General features: G+C 38.1%; 1 protein-coding gene across 4 annotated transcripts in view; it reads right to left on the minus strand.

Annotated features, from left to right (window-relative positions):
- The window catches only part of CHRDL1 (chordin like 1), a 144,136-nt gene that overhangs the window by 43,025 nt on the left and 80,103 nt on the right, over nucleotides 1-21,008 (minus strand). For 2 of the 4 annotated variants that reach the window (XM_036271699.1, XM_036271697.1), the window contains exons 5-6: nucleotides 10,484-10,626; nucleotides 8,889-8,982 (exon numbers count right to left, since the gene is read on the minus strand). In XM_036271699.1, coding sequence (XP_036127592.1) covers nucleotides 8,889-8,982; nucleotides 10,484-10,626 — 237 coding nt within the window. Of the gene's footprint in view, nucleotides 1-8,888; nucleotides 8,983-10,483; nucleotides 10,630-21,008 lie in introns of all 4 variants that reach the window. The other 2 variants (XM_036271698.1, XM_036271696.1) reach the window with 1 other exon arrangement.

Genomic DNA, 21,008 nt, shown 5'->3' on the forward strand with positions numbered 1-21,008 from the left:
GATAGAGCTTCCCAGTTGAGGAGCCAAATCCCACAAAACAATGAACAATACAAAAAATATTTTAAAATGCTACTAACCAGACTAAGCACTAAAAGTAGTCAAAGAAGGAAATCAATAAGGACTAGATTACTCAGGCAAGACTATTTAGAAGAGTTGTGACTTTACTTATGCTCTTGAAAAATGGGTAGGATCCTAACTGATAAGAGAGGAGAGAAGCTGGTTCAAGCTTGTGGGGAATAAGAGTTAAGATAGGCACATAACAAGAGTGAAGGTGGAAAGAACTTATGATATTATAGGACAAAGAGAATAGCCAGCCTAAAGGAGAAGATATGTGTGTTGGTTTCAGCGACCTTAGGATGAGTAGTAGGTGAAGGAAGTGTCAGGCTGCTTTACAGATGGCTTTTTAAAAAGCAAGCTGAAGACTTATTTCAGTTACAATAATACACTCTAGGTCCATCCATGTTGTCAATTTTAAAAATAGTCATGGAGTTGTAAAGTACAAAATAGAGAATATAGTCAGTAATATAGTAACAACTATGTATGGAGTCAGATGGTTACCAGATTTATTGGGGTGATCACTTTGTAAGTTATATAAATGTCTAATTACTATGTTGCATACCCACAACTAATATAATATTGTACATCAACTGTAATTGAAAAGAAAAAAAAAATTGCATTTATCTTCAGATAGAGCGGGAGGCAGGAGGGAGAGAGGGAGGGAGAGAGAGAGAGAGAAACATCGATGTGAGAGAGACACATTGAGTGGCTGCCACCCACATGACCCCAACCAGGGCTGGGGACAAACTGCAACCAAGGTATGTGCCCTTAGCGGGAACTGAACCCGGGTCCCGCCAGTCTGCGGGCTGATGCTCTAACTGCTGAGCCAAACCAGCCAGGGCGAAAAAATTTTTTTAATTAAACATACAAGCTGAAGAACTGAGATTGTATAATACAGTAAAAAATGGTAGGCACTGACCAACATGAAAGGAGTCCCTTAAGAAGAAAACCCTAGAGTATTGTATAGCATGTACAATGATGTAAGAACAGTATAGATACTCTTACAGGATGAGGTGGCTGGTTTCATGGTGTAATCAGAAGTTGGGCATCCTAGGATAATAGGGCAGCCACCAGTTATTTCATTAACTTTAGAGTCAATCCTCCTTTTCGCTGGGGTACAGAGAGCGAAGCTATATATGGTGTGAATTGAGGCTGGAAAGAGAGATCTAGGAGTCTTCCTTCACCTCCTTGACTAGGTTGACCTCTTAATGACTGGCTTTTATAACATCTTCCTTTTTTATCATGTGGCACAGTTCTAATTTTATATTTACATGTGTTATTATTTCATAAATATCTGTCTTCTCCAATAAACTCCACCAGGGCAAGTTTCATGTCTGTTTTGTTCACCATTGTATATCCACCACCAGCACATTGCCAAGTGTATAATGGTTGCTTGAAAAATGTTTTCTGAATGAAAAGAAGGTGGATATTAACATTCAGGCATCTTTAAGCCTAGAAACAGAGAAAGGTGGGACAAAGGTGTTCCCCTACAGTTGGGAGCGGCAGGTTGAGGCTTTGATGGGGAAAGATGGATGCAGTGCCTTAAAATTGTCTGTCTATACCAATGTGCCACACATGTCCTCTATCCCCTTCACTTCTCTTCACTAAGAAAGGCCTTGTCACACTCCTATGAATGACTTCCACCAGGTAGTGTAAAAATTTGGGACTGTCGAACCAGGTTGAAAAGTTTTAAACTCGGACTCTACCACTTACTACCATGTATCCTTGGGAAAGTCACTTAACTTCTTTGTCACAGTTTACTCATCTATAAAATGTGGATAATAATTGTTCCTACTTTATTGTGAGGATCAAATGAGATATTATACATCTAACCATTGTGTGGCACATAGTAGGTGCTACATACATAGATACACCATCTACAAATGCAAGCTTGGCTCTCAATACAGCCAATAGCCTACCCCAAATACCTCTCCCTCATTTAGAGTTCAAGTACAAACTCTTTCCCTTTAGTTTGGCAAGATAGGCAGGAGACAGGAAGCAGAAATGATAAATGATAGAGGGAAACTGGGTATGGATTTGGGTTAGAAGACTGTCTGCCCAGAATGTAGCAGCCATGCAATCTCTAAAGAGATGTTTTCTTCTGATAAAGTTTTCCTTAAGATTCCAGTAGCTGTTTGTGTTACGCTTCTACTCCAGATGAGGTTTGCTGAAGTGCCAGCAATGACAGGCACCCTGCCAACAGTCTCCTGACTGTCCTAGCCTCAGAGATATGTCTAAACAACTGGGACAGAGATTCAATCTGTGGCTAATATTGCTGTCTGACCCAGGAAGAAAGTAAAACATTAGTTTTGGTGATAGCACAAAGAGCTGGTTTCAACAAGACCCTGTATATTAAGGTTTGCAATTTCAGCACTCAAAAGGTATTTTGCCTGCAATTAGGGTGACCAGCATAGGGGAGAAGTGTGCCTGGATTCATTGCCATATGAGTAATACACTTATACAAAATATACCTTCATAAAAACATCATTTCAACAGAAAAAAAACTAAGTGCTTCAAAAATTAAAACTTCAAAGGAGATTCAGTCACATTATACACAACTGAAAAAATGCAAAGAAATTAAATGCAGAGAAAAAAGCATTTGTTTTATTAAAGTGTAAGATTTATTCTTTATAGGAAAATATGAAAGAGAGTGATGTATTTGGGCTGGGGAAGAGATGTCAAGGAAAGGACTTAATAAACTGTCAACCATGTGACAGGACAATACATGATCAGTAATAACTAGCTTTTATATGTTGCTTCTGAGGACATGATAAAAGAAATTTAAATTGTGACAAGAGAACTGTTGAAAAGATGGTTAGTTCTAGGATCTGTTACCACGAGAAGGACTAGAAATAAAGTTCTGAATATGAAAATTAAGTCAATAAAAAGGCAAGATTATTGGAGGTAGAGAAAGTGCAATTCTACTTAACCCTAGGCTAAGAAATATAGTAAATATACATAAATATGTAAATATAATTACATATTCTATTTCATAGAAAATGATCACTTATTAATAAATAACTCTTATTAGACTTCCTACTAGCATTCTATGTTATCTCAGTTAATTTTTACAACCTTTCCATTGGTCATAGATATTATAATCTCCATTTCCATAGTTGAGAAAACCAAGGTTCTGAGTGGTGAGGTAGCTTGCCCAAGGTAACAAACATCTCTAGTAGGCGGTAGCTCTGCTATGTTAAATCTATGTCCATCTGGTTTCAGAGCTATGTCCTTTCACAACATTGCCTGTCAGATGCAGTTATATGTATTTTTGAAGTTTCCATTATTTTATTAATTGTCAGTTTATATTTCACATCCTTTTTTGAAAAAGAAAATCTCAGCTTAACAACTGGATTATAGCAACTAGCTGGTTATATTAGCAACCACGTATACAACTCTGCTCAGTATGGATTCAAATTAGGTTGAGGCAAGGATGAGAAAATGAAGTGAGCAAAATACCCATCTTGGCTGAAATGTAATAGTTGAAATATCCAAGCTGAAAGGTAGAAAGCAATGAGATTGATCACTAATTTCTGACATGTGTTTCGAAGTAGAAAGTGCTGGCGTGATACCAGGAATTTGCTGATAGTTACCTATTATAGATCAGGTCCTTCACATATGTCATTTTTATTATTTCTTCCACCGTGGTTAGTACCAAGGTACAGTACACACACACACTTTAGAAACAGGTTATAAAATATCCAGGGCCTTACTGAAGCATAAATCAAATTAGGCCACAAGTAAATCCATATTGACTTGTGAGGGCTAGTTCAAAAAGCATATTAAAAGGTATGAACATATACTGATACACAGAATAAGGCCATTTCTTTCAAAAAGAAATATTAACTATAGAGTCCTTAAGTGAGATTGGGAGAAAAAACAACATGGGGATCAAAAATGACACCAGGTAATTTCTTACTGAACATGAACCATTGTATAGTCAGTACAATATGCCATAGTCGATTGGTAATTCAGAGAAAGAAATCACAACAATAAAATCCTATTTAATGGCATCTAATTCAAACCATGACTAATTTTCTGGCAATATTTCCCAGCTAGTGTACATTCATTCAAAGAGCATCTACTCCATGCCTAGCATAGTGGGAGAAAAAAAAGATGAACCCGAAATAGTTTCTCAATTAATGAACATATATAGTGGTAGGGATGATAAAACATGGGCACAAATAATAAAAGACAAAATATGAAAAGGTAATAAATGCTACTAGAGAAGCACAAGTGAGGTGCTGAGGGATCCTAAAGAGAAGGGAGTTTTACTTTTAATTTACAGGATTAATATCTTCATTATAAAATAAATAAATCATGGGTATATAGAACATGGTAGAGAGAATAGAGTCAATAATATTGTAATAACTTTGCGCAGTGACAGATGGTTACTAGACTTACCATGGTGATCCCTTTGTAAGGTATATATGAATGTTATATCACTATGTTATACACATGAAAGTAATAAAATATTGCATAAGAACTATACTTTAATACAAATATTTAAAAGATTCATGGAGGAAGTGGTATTTAGGCTGGCCTTTTAAGAATAAGCAAGATTTAGCCCTGGCCTGTTTGCTCAGTGGTTAGAGCGTTGGCCTGCAGTCCAGAGAGACCTGGGTTCAGTTCACGCTAAGGGTATGTACCGTGGTTACAGTTTGTCCCTGGCCCTGGTTGGGTCATGCAGGTGGCAGCCATTTGATGTGTCCCTTTCACGTCAATGTCTCTCTCTCTCTCCCTCCCACTCTATCTGAACAAAGAATGGAAAAATGTCCTTGGGTAAAGATAAAAAAAAAGAACAAGCCAGATTTAGGGGAGGAGAAATTAGAGATGGAGCTGGGAAGGCAGAGAAAAGAAAAAGGCCTTCCAGCTGGTATTTATCAAAATGTGACCTGAGGACTACTTGTGTTAGAATCTGAGGAGGCTGCATTTGAACTAGGCCTTGAGGAACTGGCAGGATTTTTCACAGGCAAAGTTGGAGTAAGGGTTTTCCAGAAAGAAAAATCACTCCCTCCTCCCAATCCTTTACTGTATACGTGCAGTTGTTACCTAGGTAGTCATTTTGTTTCCCTTCTTTCCCAGTTCCTCATCATGAAATAGCTTCTACTCATTCACCCCAAACTTGGTTGCTATATGTTTGGAACTAGATGCTCTAATCATTCAGAGACTGCCATTGATTATTTTTCTATTGGCTTACTCAGGTTTTAGACTCCAAATAGTCTCAATTTAAGTGCACTAAACTAAGATGCAAACCATCATTTCAGGCCAACCCCAGTCATCCACAAGGTCTTAGTAATGGTTTCTCAAAGCGGTTATTTATAGACCACCTGTATCATAATGGATGATTGGGCCCCACTCTAAGCCCACCAAGTCAGAATCTCTGCAATTATGATCTGAGGATCTGAATTTCAACAAATTCTTCAGGTGATTCTGAAGCACACTAAAGTTTGAGAAATACTGTGGGGTGGAGGCAAGAGCAAAGGTACAAAGGTAAGAGAGTACAGAAATAATGTAAGTGGAACCTGAAGTGCATGAATAGAAGAATATGGGCCTATAAAAAAAGTAAGTTGAGCCCGGCCGGTGTGGCTCAGTGGTTGTGTCAACCCATGTACCAAGAGGTCGCTGGTTCGATTCCAGGTCGAGGCACATGCCCAAGTTGTGGGTCTGATCCCCAGTGGGGGAATGCAGGAGGTGGCCAATCAATGTTCTCTCTCATCGATGTTTCTATCTCTTTCTCCCCCTCCCGTCCTCTCTCTAAAATCAATAAAAATTTTTTTTTAAAGTAAGTTGAGGTTACAGTTAGGAAGGCCTTCACTGTCAGAGTCAGAGGATTGACTTGCATTCTACTGGTAACAAGGAACTATTACTTTCAATGGCACAGTGGTTTGGTTAAAAGCCTGAAATCTGGAGCCAGACTGCCAGGATTCAAATCTTAGCTCCAAGACCCTGGACAAGTATTTTTAAAATTATTTTTCAATTAGTTCATATTCACTATTATTTTGTACTAGTTTCAGGTGTACAATATAGAAATTAGATAATCACATACTTTACAAAGTGTTCCCCCTATATTTCCAGGACCTACCTGGTACCTTACACAGTGAAAATGATAAAGGGATTAAGAAGTACAAATTGGTAGTTATAAAATAGTCATGGGGATGTAAAGTACAGCATAGGGAATATAGTCAATAATATTGTAATAACTATGTATGGGACCTTGGACAAGGATTTAACCTCTCTGCTTCAGTTTCATCATCTATAAAATGGGGATCATGGGATTAAATGAGTTCATATTTGTAAAGTGCTTAGAACTGTGACTGGCATATAGTTAAGTATATGTGCCATCATAAAGACTCTTGAGTAGCCCTGGCCAGTTTGGCTCAGCAGTTGAGCATCCGCTTGCGGATCAGAGAAGCCTGGGTTTGGTTCCCGCTAGGGGCACATACCACAAAAAAACAAAACAAAACACAAAAAAAACCCCCACAAAGTAAAGACTTTTGAGTAGGGGTGTATCATAGTTTAAGGCTATCTTTTGGGAAAATTAAGCTGGAGTAATGTATACTCATTCCCTACCAGCAAATCCTATAATTTTTTCCCCTCTCAATGGTTTTCAATCTTGGCTGCACACTAGAATCACCTCCGTCATACCCACCCCTGGTCTGGACATAAATTACCAAGATAATTTTAATATGTATACATAATTGAGAACCAATGCTCTAAATATATTTCAAATCTGTCCATTTTTGGTTACCAAATCCGCATTATATGCAAGACACTGTACTAGGTCCTCTTCTTGTATTATCTCATTTAAACCTCACAACCATTTGGAGGTAGATATCCACATTATCCTTACTTTAAATATTGTTAGAAAGCTTTAGTACATTGCTCACAATCACCCAGCTAGAAAGTAGCAGGGCTGGAATGAGAACCAAAGCAGCCTGACTACGGAGGCTCCATCTGAACCACTACTTTGCACTGTGTCCCCAGACCAGACCAGACATCTGCCCTCCCACACTAGTGAGACTACTTGACTCACCTTCTTCCTGATCTCTAAACTTGCTTTATTGCCTTCCTTCAATCTAGTCTGGACACAACAGCTGGTAAGATCTTCAAAGCCATCAACTGCATCATGCAATGCCCCTGTGTACAACATGCCAATGGCTTCCCAATGCACTTAAAAGCTTAAATCCAAACTCCTTCTGATGGCTTTAAATATCCTGCATGATCTTACTCCTGTTCACCTCTCAAGCCTCATCTCATGCCAGTTTTGACCACAAACACTATTCCCGTTACACTGATCCTTAGATTCCTTGAATACTCTAAGCTCGTCTCTGCCTGAGGCCTTTAAACTTGCTTTCCTTCCTGCCTAGAATGACCTACCCCGAAGTTGTTTGCATGGATACCTCCTCAAGTCTGAGCTTAAATGTTATCTCAGTGAGGCTTTCCCAATCACTCAACCTAAATGCCCTCACCTCTTATTTTCAACCTCAGTCCTTTATTTTCTTCATAGTACAGTTGTCTCTCAGTATCACCAGAGGATTGGTTCAGGATCACTCTAGTGGATACTAAAATCTGAGAATGGTCAAGTCCTTCATATAAAATGGTATATTTGTGTAACCCATAGTTACATATAGGCTACAACAGGGTATGCTTATACACCACTTCATTCATGTGTGTTCAGCATAGTGCTTGGTACTCAAAAACTCAAATTTTGCTTTTGGAAACTTTCTGTAGTTGGTTGAACTCACAGAATAACCCATGGATATAAAGGACCAACTGTAGTTACATTTTTGTATATTATTTGTCTTCTCTTGTAGAATGTGAGTTCAATAAGAGCACAGAACATATCTTTGCTGCTATATACACCAAATACAGTTTTATAGGTTGTGCACTCAATAACAGTGCCACAGCTAAGGGGGTATATACATAAGAATTTTCTGGCAAATGGCAGCAAAGTATCTTAAGTAAGGAAATCCCTTTTGTAATTTATATAAAGATACTATAGAGTCTGGCAGGTGCCCTAGTATATATCAACTATATTCAACAATATGTATCCACCTTCTAGCACAGTGCTGAGCATGTAGTAGATGCTTGATAAATATGTTGACTGGATAGAAGGAAAGAAGACTAAATTATGATACTGCCATAGGGAAATCAGAAAAAGGGAGGGATATAGAAGATTGCTAATAGATTTGGTAATATGAGAAGACACAATAAAGAAGAAATCACTGGTGGTTATGTTTGATCTTAGGAACCTAGGGAAAAAATGTGGTGTCATTCAATATCAAATAAATGGAAGCCAAAGAAGAAAAAAATTGCTTAAGAAAATGATAATTCCATTGTATATATAATTTGAGAAAATGATGCCTTACATTTTGCTTTTATTGAGTTTACCCAATCTTACCATGGGATTTTTATGAATATACATAAATTTGCCATGCAGAGTCTTCAAAATGATCATGTCAATGCTTTGCAAGGCCTATTCTGTCTTTTAAGGTTGTGCATAGAAATGGCCTGTGTTTTACAACACAGTAACATGGGGGCAAAGTTAGAAGGGAGTGAGGAAAGAGAGATAAAGACACTCACTTTCTCAGTAGATGACGCCCACCCAGCCTCTTCTGCCACACTCCTGCATAGTATCTTTCAAGTGGTGGCCCTTAAAACCAGTGCTTTGATTTTTTTTTTCTTTTTGTGTATGAAAACATCCCTACAAACTAAGCCTACCACAGAAAATTAACTTTCCCTAGGACACTGGGCAGGTATTTTCTTCTCTTCTAAATCTTGCCACTCAAATTGGCAGCACTATGGGTGTTGGGATATAGAATACTTACCTCTGCATACCCGGCAGCAGGAATCCGGAACAGAGACAGGGAATGCACAGTTTAATTTGGGGCAAGTCTTGAGACCACAGTACACATTTCCTTCCTGCCAAAAATAAACATAATTAAAGTCAGAAGGAGGCTTAGCTAGACACCTGGGATAAGAAGAAGCTCAAAATATGGCATGCTCTTCCCCAATGCTCTCCTACAGTGGGTTCTGGGTAATTCCTAAATTTTATTAGGCATTAGTTCTTTCTATTTACTATTTTACCACACCAGAGACTGAGTCACAGAAGAATTGGCAATCCTCATTGAGCAGCCTTTTCTAAGATGGCACAAAATCATCAGTGTGAGGACTGCCATGGACCTTCAAACCACCAAATGCAGTCTTGTTTCTCTGTCCTCTGTTCATTGTATCCCTTGGCTCCCATCATACCTCAGCTGAATGTTAGGGATTTCAGGGGATATGGATTTACATCAGAGCTATCCTTTGTAACACTCAGTAGAGTCTCCCTTCCAAACCCAGGAGACAAGCTCTCTGAGGTAATAAAAAAAACTATACATAAATGATCTGACTTGACAGCTCAGTCCAGCACAAGACAAAGAAGAGGATCAAATTTACTTGCTGTTATGTCTGTCTTTGCATAACCTCTATTGTCTAAAGTTCTATGTTCCAAACATTGTTTGTTAAGTCTTGTACTTAGTTCTTAGGGCCATATAATTCTGGGGCTAGAAGGGTTTCTGAAAGATCAGGAAGACAAGACCACAACCAAATTATCTCAAGCTACTGAAATACTATATTTTTACTAAAAATCCCTATGGGGTTTTTTAGATCCAGCCCACTAACTGGATATCTCAGGGTGTCTGATGTCTGAAGCATACAATCTGGCACTTGAAAATCACTGTAACTCATATTTGTGAATTATAGTCACCCTTGGCAGTCCAGCGTTAACTGCCTCTTGGAGGAAAAACAGTTGTTTCTACATCTAACTTCATTCCCTCACACTTCAGTTTAAATAATGATTATACTCCATTTTCTGGTTCTATCTATTCCATTCTCTGGACAGCACAACTAGATGAAGATATAATCAGTATACTTTATGTTAAAGTATACATATTCTTTTGACAAGTAATGTCACAGGATCAATCATGTTTTGCCAAGAGAGTTCTCACTGCAGGGCACCAGGGATGAACTGGTTAATAGAATACTTCAGAGATAAAACCAACAGACTACCCGTTTTCTTGAAATTGTATTGAGTGGCCCTAGATGGTGCCAGTGGCTTTTCCTCCCATAGCATCCCCAAAGCTTCAAATAATTGAGTCCTTCAGATCAAGGCTTTAGTGGTGTAACTACCAGCTCATCACTGTACATTTAAGCAGCCTTAAAGCTTTAAAACTAGGATACAACTGGATCTGACCTCTTCAACAGATGTATTCAGGGTGGATAAAATCAGGGTGTCCAGATCGGCAAGGATGCTATGATTTAAATCCACTTCATTTTCCATTCCAACACCCTAAAATGTAGGCTCAAACTAAAGGTATAAGTACAGAAGAAACTCTCTTATTTGGGTGGGGGCTAGCAAGGACATTAAGATGCAGGGTCTTACCGAACAGCTGCACTGCGTACACTGATTTGGTTGCCGGTTCTGAAAGAGTCCTTCAGCCATGAACAGCTCACCATGTTGGTAAGTAGTCCCATTGTACTCACACGACTTACTGGTCACCTTATTGTTCACTGGGGGTAAGGAGTCTTCTGGGTCAGGGTAGAGAAAAACCATACCAGGTACTGGCATCATTGCAAAGAATTTCACAAATACCAACAGTCAATAGGGCTGTACCACATAGAGGTGAGTTAAAAGACAGTACCTAATTCAGTGGCTGATGACAAAAAAATGGAGAAATGCCTTGCTTTGTTGTGCTTTATAAGTGTTGCTTTTTTTTTTTTTAAACAAATTGAAGGAAAGACCCTCCGTCCACAAAAAGATTACAACTTGCTTTATTATGATACTCACTTTATTGACGTGGTCTGGACCAATCTCACAATATCTCCGAGGTATGCCTATACTAAAGCAGTGAGACAAGAATAGCAACTGACACGACCATCATCCATTTTTTCATTTGTTGAGCATTTACTGAGCAACTGCTCTCCATGATAGGCACTAGAGAGAGATCAGATGAGGACAAGGATCCTGCCTTGATGAAGCTAACAGATCTAGAAGAATAAGGTGTCAACTTGCCTAGAAGGAAGGAGCCCTTTCAGAAAAAACAAACAAACAAACAAAAAAACCATCTATTATAATTACTCTGGTAACTTTACCCCCTCCCATGTTTTATATCTTTTGGTATGTGCTTGAATGCTTGTTCTAATGATAGAGTCATTAGTTATTTTTAATCCCTCTACCAAGATTACAGCCTCCTTCCACTATTTTCCACCTGTTGAAGTTCTATCTAATTTTGAAGGTTCAGTAAAAGTTCCCTTTTCTCCAAGATGCATTCTTTAATAGCTCCAGACCATGATCTGGATCTTGGCACCTGAGGTCTGAAGCACACAATCTGGCTCTTGAATATCACTGTAACTCATATTTGTGAATTACAGTCACCTAGCCAACAATTTACAAAGAGACTTCTTTGAAATATATTATTGCAATGGAGCCTCATAACAACCTTGTCAATCAAGTAAGGCAGATAATTATCTTTGTTTTTTCATTTGAGGGCAACATGTTTCTGAGGTTGAAAGACTTATCTGAAGTGGCCAAGCTAGTGAGTGATGAAAAAAGGAATTGAAATATGATCTTCTAACCCTAAATTCCATCTTTCTTTCTTTCTTTAAATTATTTTTTTAAATTAGAAAGTGGAAGGGAGGGAAGAAGGAGAGAGAGAGAGAGAGAGAGAGAGAGAGAGAGAGAGAGAGAGAGAGAGAAACATCAATGTGAGAGAGACATATCAATTGGTTGCCTTCCACATGAGCCCCAGTCGGGATAGGGATCAAACCTGCAACCTAAGTAGATGCTCTTGACTGAGAATCGAACCCGTGACCCTTCAATCCATGGGCCAATGCTCTAACCACTGAGAAAAACCAGCCAGGGCCATCTTTCTCTCTATCAGTGTATGCATATATGTGTATGAGTTGTTTTTTGGGAACTGCCTCTCTGCCTTATATGTCTCTCTTCTCCACAGAGTCTAGTGTAACATTATCATGTAGTAAAAAGTCTATGATCTTGATGAATGGTCTCAAGAAGTCTTTTCACTTGGTTTCCTTAAAGTGCATGGTGCGTGTACATGCAAATACACCCCCCCCCACACACACACCAAACAACAGTCAGCAAGTCCCTAGATTAAACTAATCATTGATTAACAAATTAATAATAGATACAAGCTGAGCTTGGAAAATGCCCGCTTCTGGATCTGGAAGAAGAGAAATCAGGGAAGCTGTGTTTCATCAGCAGAAGATTTTCAGAGTTGGAACATCCTTTCTTTCCCATTAATTAAAATTATAATAAAAATGAGTCCATCTTATGGGTAAATTATACCCTAGTACAACTGTTCAAAAAAAAAAATACAGAATGGAATTATGATCAGGATGTAAGTGAAAATAATAAAGGTTAATAATAATGATTATTATTTATAATAATGATAATTCAATCGCTAATACTTACTGAGCTTTAATTAATATACCAGGTACATTATCTTATTGGCTCTTACTAGTAATGTTCTCATGTAGACATTATGATAATCCCATTTTGCTGATGAGAAAACTAAAGCTTAAGAAATTAATTGACTTGCCACAGGTCACAAAACTTGTAAGTGGTAGCACCAGGATCTGAACCGATGTCTGACTGATTCTAGAATCTTCCCTCTTAGCCACTATCAAGGAGGATGCCAATCACATCATACCTGTAACAAGGGAGGGACATTTAATTTACAAACTGAAACTAATAGGCTGTCTTGTCCTAGGAAGTTTTGGCCTAAAACACCCAGAAAACTGATCTGCACTTTCTTTGGCTTCAGTAATTCTGGGACTAATTCAATTCTATAATTTTCTGTATAAATTTCTCCAGCTCCAATTTCTGAGTAACTTACCCCTTGGGTGCAAATTACTTATTAATGACACATTACAGGATACAAAGATAGTTCCTTAATTTTGCTTTAAAAAGAAGAAGCCTTAAAGAAAACTACAGGCCCATATCACTGATGAAAATTGATGCCAAAATCCTTAATGAAATATTAACAAAACTGATCCAACAATACATTAAAAAAATTATTCACCATGACATGTGGGATTCATCCCAGGGATGCAAGGCTGGTACAATATTCATAAATCAATAAATGTGATACATCACACAAACAAAATGAAATATAAAAACCATATGAACATATAAACAGATGCTGAAAAAGCATTTAACAAAATACAGCACCTATTTCTGATAAAAACTCTCAGCAATGTGGGAACAGAAGGATCATATCTTGACACAGTAAAGGCCACACACAAAAGACCTACAGCCAACATCATACTCAATGGGCAAAAACTAAAAGCATTTTTCTTTAGAACAGGAACAAGGCAAGGATGCCCACTTTCGCCACTCTTATTTAACATAGTACTGGAAGTCTTAGCCACAGCAATTAGACATGAAGAAAAAATAAAATGACGCAAATTGGAAAGGAGAAAGTGAAACTGTCATTATTTGCAGATGACATGATATTGTACACAGGAAACCCTAAGGACTCCATCATAAAATCTACTAGATTTAAGCCCTGGCTGGTATTGCTCAATGGTTAGAGCGTCAGCCTGTGGTCCAGAGAGACCCAGGTTCAGTTCTTGCTAAGGGTACATATCTCAGTTGCAGTTTGTCCCTGGCCCAGGTTGGGTCATGTGGGTTGCAACCACTCAATATGTACCTTTAACGTCAATATTTCTCTCTTTCTCTCTCTTCCTCTTTTTCCCTCCCACTCTATCAGAACAAAAAATGAAAAAATGTCCTTAGGTGAGGATAAAAAAAAATCTACTAAATTTAATAAGTGAATTTGGCAAAGTAGCAGGATACAAAATTAACACCAAGAAATCAACAGCATTCTTACACACCAATAATGAACTCACACAAAGAGATACTAAAAAATGTCCCACTTACCATTGCAGCAAAAAATTAAGATACCTAGAAATAAACTTAACCAAAGAAGTAAAGGACCTGTTCACAGAAAACTAAAGAATATTGAAAAAAAGAAATAGACGAAGATATAAAAAAGGTGGAAACATGAATATCATATTCATGAATTGGAAGAATTAATATCACTAAAATGTCCACACTACCCAAAACAATCTATATATTCAATGAAATCCCCATTAAAATACCAACAACATATTTCACAGAACTAGAACAAACACTCCAAAACATTATATGGAACCAAAAAAGACCCCAAATAGTCATGGCACTCTTGAAAAAGAAGAACAAAGTAGGAAGGATCACAATACTGAATATCAGGGTATTCTACAAAGCCACTGTAATCAAAACAGCCAGGTACTGGCACAAGAACAGGCATATAGACCAATGGAACAGTACAAAGAACCCAGAAATTGACCTAAGGCAATATGCTCAATTAATATTTGACAAAGGTGGCAAGGGCATACAGTGGAGTAAAGACAGCCTCTTTAATATATGATGCTTGTAAAATCGGACAGCTATATGCAAAAAAATAAAACTAGACCACCAACTTACACCATACACAAGAATAAACTCAAAAGGATAAAAGACTTCAATGTGACTTGTGAATCCATAAATATTCTAGAAGAAAATGTAGGCTAAAAAACTTCAGATATCATATGCAGCAGAATTTTCACTGATACGGTGCCAATCAAGTTAAAAAAAGAAAATAAATTAACAAATGGGACTACATCAAATTAAATGGCTTCTGCACAGCAAAAGAACCCAGCATCAAAATAGAAAGACAACTCACTACATGGGAGATCATAATTGCCAATGATACATCAGATGAGTTAATTTCCAAAATATATAGAGTACTCATACAACTCAACAAAAGGAAGACAACGAACCCAATTTAAGAAAAGGGCATAGGACCTATATAGACACCTCTTCAAACAGGACATACAAATGGCCAAGAGACATATGAAGAAATGCTCAACATCATTAATTATCAGGGAGATGCAAATTAAAATGATTATGAGGTATCACTTCACACCTGCCAGAATAGTTGCCTTCAGCAAATCATCAAACAACAAGTGCTGATGAGGGTGTGGATAAAATGGGATTCTACTACACTGTGGGTGGGAATTCAGACTGGTGAAGGCACTATGGAAAACAATATGGTGTTTCCTCAAAAATTAAAAATTGAACTGCCATTTGACCCAGTGATCCCACTTCTAGAAATATACCCTAAGAAGCCTGAAACACCAATCTGAAAGAATATATGTACCCCCATGTTCATAGCAGCACTATTTACAATAGCTAAGATATGGAAACAGCTCAACTGTCCATCAGTAGACAAATGGATAAAACAACTGTGGTACATATACACAATGGAACACTATGCAGCTGTAAGAAAGAGAGATCTCTTATCCTTTGAGACAACATGGAGGGACCTGAAGAGTATTATGCTGAAATGAGTGAAATCAGCCAAGCAGAGAAAGTAAAATACCACATGATCTCAATTATTTGTGGAATATAATGAGCAAAATAAGCTGATGAACAAAACAGACCCAGATACACAGAAGCAGGGTTCAGACTGACCAACCTCAGAGGAGTGAGGTGAGAGGGAAGGGAAGAGGTAAGCCAAAGAACTTATATGCATGTATGCATAACCAATGGACATAGAGAAAAATGCTGTGGGGTCGGATTGGGAAGAGGTTGTCAGGAGGGGAAAAAGGAGAAACAGCTGTAAGAAAAATTAATTAATTAATTTTAAAAAGCTAAAAAAAAAAGGGAAGCAGCCTTAGCTCCTAGAAAGAGTTTTACTCACACTAATTAACTCTCTGGTCTCAGCTATGGTCTGGCTCCTGCCCACATATACATACAAGCAGACACCTGCAGTTAATAGAGTTGTAAATGAAACCCACTGGAGAAAGGACAGGAGCAGAGCCATTTGCCCCCTGGGCTCTAATTATACAAAAATCTGTTTTTTTGAAGGAAAACTAGGATGACCTACAAAATAACTTCTACCACGATTCTTACAGAATCTGGTGAATCTTTGGAATACCAAAAGAAAAAAAAAATGTTTTCAATTATTTTGTCTCAAAAGAATGTAAATTGAATTTTGAGTTGGACCCTCACCAAGGGATCAATGGGAAGGCAACATCAGGGTGAAGTTTTCCAGTGGAAGCATGACCTTGAGAGTTTTCTTGCAATAGTCTTCAGAGTAACTTTGCATTGGAGTCTATTAATCTACTCAATATGGGATGGGGAAAAAAGTAAAAGAGAGAAAGATAAAACAGAATTTTTTTTTAAAAAGAAACCACTTATTGTCATACTTAATACTAGTTTTACACAATAAATTTAACATCTTCCCATTTATTCTTATTTCATTCTCCTACTATCCCTAACTGGTTTGGGAAAAATTATGAAAATGAGGCTACTTGTGTCCCAAAAGCTTTGGCCCATGCTACACAGCTATTTATTAGGAGAGCCAACTCAGAAAAATAGTTTGTACCTCAAAATTTGTGCTCTTTATGTTAAAACTAGGGGGCAGAAAAGAAATAAAATTGGTACCTGGAAATATATCTGTGATCCCATGTTTATTGCAGCATTTTTCACAATAGCCAAGTATATGAAAATGATCTAAGTGTTCATTGATGGATAGATGAATAAAGAAATTATGGGATATATATAACGGAATATCATTTGGCCCTAAAAAAGAGATCCTGAAGACACATAGAGAGTAGGTAGACAGCTCTGATGGGGGACACTTAGGCAATGGAGGGATTGAGCAAAAAAGAAAAGAAAAGAGAGAGAAGTCATGGACATGAACAACAGTATGGTGATTGCAGGGGTGAGGGTGGAGGGTGGAGGTGGGAGAGGGCACAGAGAGATAAATGGTAATGGGAAAAAAAGAGGTCCTGCGATTTCCAACAATATGAATTAACCTGAAGGATGTTATGCTAATTGAAATAAGCCAGATATGGAAAGAAAAAATACCTGCATGATCTTATATGTAAAATGTTTTAAAAATTTGAATATATAGAAGCAGAGAATAGAAGAGTGGTTACCAGGGGAAGGGGGGTGGGGAAATTGAGAGATGTTGGTCAAAGGGTACAAAGTTGCAGTTAGATTTCAGGTGTTCTCACCACAAAATAATAGTAATGATGTGAGGAGATCATGCTCATTAGCTTGAGTGTAGTGAGATTTTTTTTTTAAAAGATTTTTTTATTGATTTTTCGAAGAGAGGAAGGGAGAGAGAGATAGAAACATCCGTGAGAAACATGGATAAGCTGCCTCCTGCACAACCCCTACTGGGAATTGACCCCAAAACAGGATATGTGGCCTGACCAAGAATCGAACTGGCAATCTTTTGGTGAACAGGATGATGCCCAACCAACTGAATCACACCGGCCAGGGCAAGTGTAGTAATCTTTTCTTTTCTTTTTTTTTTTTAGTTAATGTATTTATTTTTGTTACAGATGTTTCTCCTTTTCTCCCCATTGATTCCCCTCTCCCCCTCCCTCCCTGCCTGTCCTCAGCTTTGTTGTCCATGTCCATTGTTCATGCATACATGCATATTAGTTCAGTGGATTATTTCTCCTCCACCAGCCCCTCTTCTGGGGATTGTCAGTCTGTACCCCACTTCCATGTCTCTGAGACCACCCCATTCCTCAGACTGTTATGTTCATTATACTCCAGATAAGTGAGATCATGTGATATTTGTCTTTCTCTGCTTGGCTTGTTTCGCTTCGGATAATACTTTCCAGGTCCCTCCATGTCGTCTCAAAGGATAAGAGATCTTTCTTTCTTACAGCTGCATAGTACTCCATTGTGTATATGTACCACAGCCATTTTATCCATTCGTCTACTGATGGACATTTGGGCTGTTTCCAGAACTTAGCTATTGTAAAGAGTGCTGCTATGAACATGGGGGTACATATATTCTTTCTGATTGGTGTTTCAGACTTCTTAGGGTATATTCCTAGAAGTGGGATCACTGGGTCAAATGGAAGTTCAATTTTTAGTTTTTCAGGTAACACCATATTGTTTTCCATAGTGGCTGCACCAGTCTGCATTCCCATCAGCAGTGTACTAGAGTCCCCTTCTCTCCACACCCTCGCCAACACTTGTTGTTTGATGATTTGTTGATGGCGGCCATTCTGAAAGGTGTGAGATGATACCTCATTGTTGTTTTAATTTGCATCTCTCTGATGATTAGCATTTGTGATGTTGAGCATTTCTTCATATGTCTCTTAACTATTTGTATGTCCTGTTTGTATAGGTGTCTATTTAGTTCCTCTGCCCATAGACCAGTGGAACAGAACAGAGAACCCAGAAATGGACCCTAGGCAATATGCTCAATTAATATTTGACAAAGGTGGTAAGAGCATACAGTGGAGTAAAGACAGCCTCTTTAATAAATGGTGTTGAAAAAATTGGACAGCTACATGCAAAAAAATGAAACTAGACCATCACCTTACACCCTACACAAGAATAAACTCAAAATGGATAAAAGACTTAAATGTGACTCATGAATCCATAAAAATCCTGGAAGAAAATGTAGGCAACAAAATTTCAGACATCATATGCAGCAGAATTTTCACTGATACATCACCTAAGGCAACAGAAACAAAAGAGAAAATGAACACATGATACTATATCAAATTCAAAAGCTTCTGCACAGTGAAAGATACAATCATCAAAACGGAAAGGCTACCCACTGTATGGGAGAGCAAAATTGCCAATGATATATCAGATAAGAGGTTAATTTTCAATATATAGAGAGTGATCATACAACTCAACAAAAGAAAGACAAAGTGTAGTAATCTTTTCAATATGTATATACATATCAAATCAGCATGTTGTACACCATAAATATATAGAATTTTTACTAGTTTGTTTTTCAAGGCACCTTATTTTTATTTTTATTTTTTTAAATCTAAATATTTTGTTCATAGCAAAAAACAGAATTTATTATAATTTTACCTTCCTGGCTTTATTTGTTTATTTTTAAATTATTTAATTGATTCATTTTTGTGCAGATGTTTCTCATTTTTTCCCCACTGACACCCTCCTCTCATTCCAGCCCTCCCACCCCCCAACCCAGAATTTTTGTCTATGTCCATTGGTTATGCTTATATGCATCAGTTCTTTGGTTTATCTCTTTCCTTCCCCCCACCCCCTGCTATGAAGTTTGTCAGTCCGAACCCTACTTCTATGTCTCTAGGTCTATTTTGTTCATCACTTTATTTTGTTCATTATATTCCACAAATAAGTGAGATCATGTGATATTTGTTGTTCACTGATAGGCTTGTTTCACTTAGCATAATACTCTCCAGGTTCCTCCATGTCATCTCAAAGATAAGAGATCTTTCTTTCTCACAGCTGCATAGTGTTCCATTGTGTATATATACCACAGCTTTTTTATCCACTCATCTATTGATGGACACTTGGGCTGTTTCCAGATCTTAGCAGTTGTGAACAATGCTGCTTTTTAGTTTGGGCACAGGATCATTACTGAGTCATAACCCAAGCTCTGGTACCCACTCTCCATATCCTTGTACAAGCCACTTTGCTTCTTTGCATCTCAATTTGTCTATCTCATAATGAGACATAGGATTCAAATCTCCTCTTGTATTTTTAGAGGGCCAGCACAGAATGCAAGGAACCACAGAATAAAAGAAAAGGCACCTTGTACTCTACCCTCTCCCATCCCAGATTTTCCAAGATGGCTGGGCTTCTAACCAACTACCCTTGAAACATGTTCTTGGATGAAAATTGGCAGAAGATCAGTCCAAAGTAAAGCTGGCTTCAGGGATCCTCAGGAAAATGCTACCATACAAATGACAAGGCTGCATGGCGTCTAGCTTCAGCCGTCTCCTGTGTTTCCAGTCAAATGCCACACAGCACTCTGAGGAGTGAAGGAAGGAAATCATGGAATAAGCAGGCAAAAAGCACTAAAACATCTGACTACAGTTGTGCCGGGAAAAGCAGCTGTTTCTTCTCCCCCAGGGAGACATGGTCTTATACATATGTAAGCAGAAGTATGATTTCTGGGGCGCTCAGAAAATGCTCTTAACTTAAATATCTTTTACCTCCTTTCTCTCATGGGTGCCTAAAATGCCATCATTAGAAGTCCATTCTATTGGGGTAAATGGTTGTTCTTTTCAATCAGATTTGCTAATTCCAAAACTGCTGTGAAAAACTGAAAAACTACACATTCTCACTAATATCTTAGTGTGAATAACTTTGCCACAAGCTTTTTTTCCCCCCTCTCCTTCAGAGTAACTGGCAAATTTCACTATGAAGTCTGTGCTCCTATTCTACTTCCTTTGGAAAACCATTCTCTCTCCTGGCACTACCTTTCTTCCCACACTCTGGAATCCTCATGCTGGTTACTCTCTTTTCCACTCTCTCTATCCTCAAATGTCTATTTTCTTAGTGGAGCAGTTACTGGCTAGTCAGAAAGGCTGTTTGTATATCAGGAGAAAAATAAGCTCCCAGTGTTAATGTGATAAATACAAACCTATCCAGAACTCCCAGAGGTCAGCAATTAATCTCCTTGACTCCAAGCCCTCCTTTTTTTTTGCCCTTGCTAATGTTACTTGGGTTTCTACTTTACCTTTGATGGCTAAGCCTTGTGGATAAACAAAAAGGAGGGGTGTGTGTATAAATTCAGTGATCTCATGGGATGATCCTATCATAAATTCTTAACTGGGCAGCTCATGGTGCATAGTCATGCCTAAAGCTTATATACTCCTTAGTAAAGGTTAATCTTTGTCTTAATTGAGCCCTGTTCATTGTTCTTGTGCATCTAGATTAGTACACCCTTGAAATGCCTCTTTCTCTGACCCCTGGGAGGCATAACCACCCTTGAAATGCCTCTTTCTCTGACCCCTGGGAGGCATAACCACCCCCAAGGAAGCACATAATCTTGTTAAGGATTCTGTAATTTGATCCTTTCTCTCACCTTTATGTAATTTCTATC

This window comes from Molossus molossus, unplaced genomic scaffold, assembly GCF_014108415.1.
Source record: "Molossus molossus isolate mMolMol1 unplaced genomic scaffold, mMolMol1.p scaffold_m16_p_2, whole genome shotgun sequence".
NCBI lineage: Eukaryota > Metazoa > Chordata > Mammalia > Chiroptera > Molossidae > Molossus > Molossus molossus.